This window comes from Meleagris gallopavo, unplaced genomic scaffold (assembly GCF_000146605.3).
Source record: "Meleagris gallopavo isolate NT-WF06-2002-E0010 breed Aviagen turkey brand Nicholas breeding stock unplaced genomic scaffold, Turkey_5.1 ChrUn_random_7180001954659, whole genome shotgun sequence".
In the NCBI taxonomy this organism is placed as follows: Eukaryota; Metazoa; Chordata; class Aves; order Galliformes; family Phasianidae; genus Meleagris; species Meleagris gallopavo.
In genome coordinates this window covers 2,287-3,581 of record NW_011215597.1, presented here as the reverse complement: position 1 = coordinate 3,581, position 1,295 = coordinate 2,287, and the positions used below count along the sequence as shown (strand labels likewise).

General features: G+C 53.3%; 1 protein-coding gene across 1 annotated transcript in view; it reads right to left on the bottom strand.

Annotated features, from left to right (window-relative positions):
* Positions 1–356: 356 nt before the first annotated feature.
* Positions 357–1,295, bottom strand: part of LOC104917055 (nucleoporin NUP42-like) — a 3,199-nt gene continuing 2,260 nt past the window's right edge. Inside the window, exons 3-4 of the mRNA XM_019611701.2 lie at positions 1,126–1,210; positions 357–694 (exon numbers count right to left, since the gene is read on the bottom strand). Coding sequence (XP_019467246.1) covers positions 420–694; positions 1,126–1,210 — 360 coding nt within the window. The 3' untranslated portion in view covers positions 357–419. The remainder of the gene's footprint in view (positions 695–1,125; positions 1,211–1,295) is intronic.

Genomic DNA, 1,295 nt, shown 5'->3' with positions numbered 1-1,295 from the left:
ACCACCTCAGTGCTCACGAGGTCTGCAGTGCGTGCTGCAGTCGACAAAGATCTGGAGAGGATCCAGAGCAGATTCACTCTCTTAGTCAGAGAAGGGGAGCTTGGCTCCTAGACCCCATTTAGGAGCTGGCTACCAGTGGGGAAGGATCTCTTTCTGGAGATCCCTCCTGCTGGAGTTTTCCAGGGAGCCCAGGACCAGGGCAAGCCCTTTGTCTGTTCTTTTTGGTGTAATAACCTGCTTAGTCAAACTCTCTTGTGTACTTCTTAATGATAACACCTGTATAACCATTGATTATACAGAAGAATAAGGAGATTAAATGAGAACTTAAGTCAGAGGAAAGCATTCCAACTCAGTGCTCCATCACAACATTGTTTATTGGAAGAGTCACAGGACAACAACTAAGACGTATAACTTCAGAACTACATTACATTACACGGTAAGCCACGTAAAAGGTCTGCGAGTGCTGGTTTCTGAGGGACCTTTCCCGGCGTGGACTTCTTGGCTTTGAACTGCTCCAGCTCTTGGGCTGTTGATTCGCCCCTCGGTGAACATAACTGGCCTGGTCTGATGCCGTGTGGGAATGCAGGAGGCGCGGACGTGGCGTCGTGTCCAGAGGCACCGGCAGTCTGTGCAGCCGAAGCACTGCTTGCACCCGAGTGAGAAGTTCCTGTCGCTGCCTTGGCGGTTCCAGCACCTGTAAGCGGAGCGGTGTTGGAAGAGTTTGCAGCAGCAGAACTTCCAGGGCCGGGAAGCCCAGAAGTTCCACAGCCACCGGCGGTTCCAGAAGCGCTAAGTGAGAAGGGGGCTGCAGATGGAGCTGAAGAATCCCCAGTCCCAGCGGGATGGGGGTCGCTGTGGGAGGACGACACCCCGAGAGCAGGAGGAGTGGAGGCAGCAGCAGAGCTCCCCAGAGCCGGAGGGCTCCCAGATGGGACGCTGGGTTTTGCCTTCAGGGACAAACTGGCAGCACCGCTGCTGCTGTTCGCTGCAAGGCCTGCAGTGAGGAAATGGATGAGAACCTCACAATGGCACACCTGCCGTGCTGAAACACTGCTGCATCTCAATACTGCAGAAGAAAACTCATCGACGCCTGTCTAATCGCTGGCTCTTTATGCAGAAACTTACTTGGGAACCCAGCGCTTGGGGCTTGCTGTCCTCCCAATCCAAGAGAAGGCAACGCTTGGGTGGCCGCATTCTTTCTCCGAGACGGCTGAAAAAGTTCCAAATACATCCATGAAAACTACATTCCAACACAGGCAAGTATCTCTCAATCCACGCTTAGAGCAAAAACCACT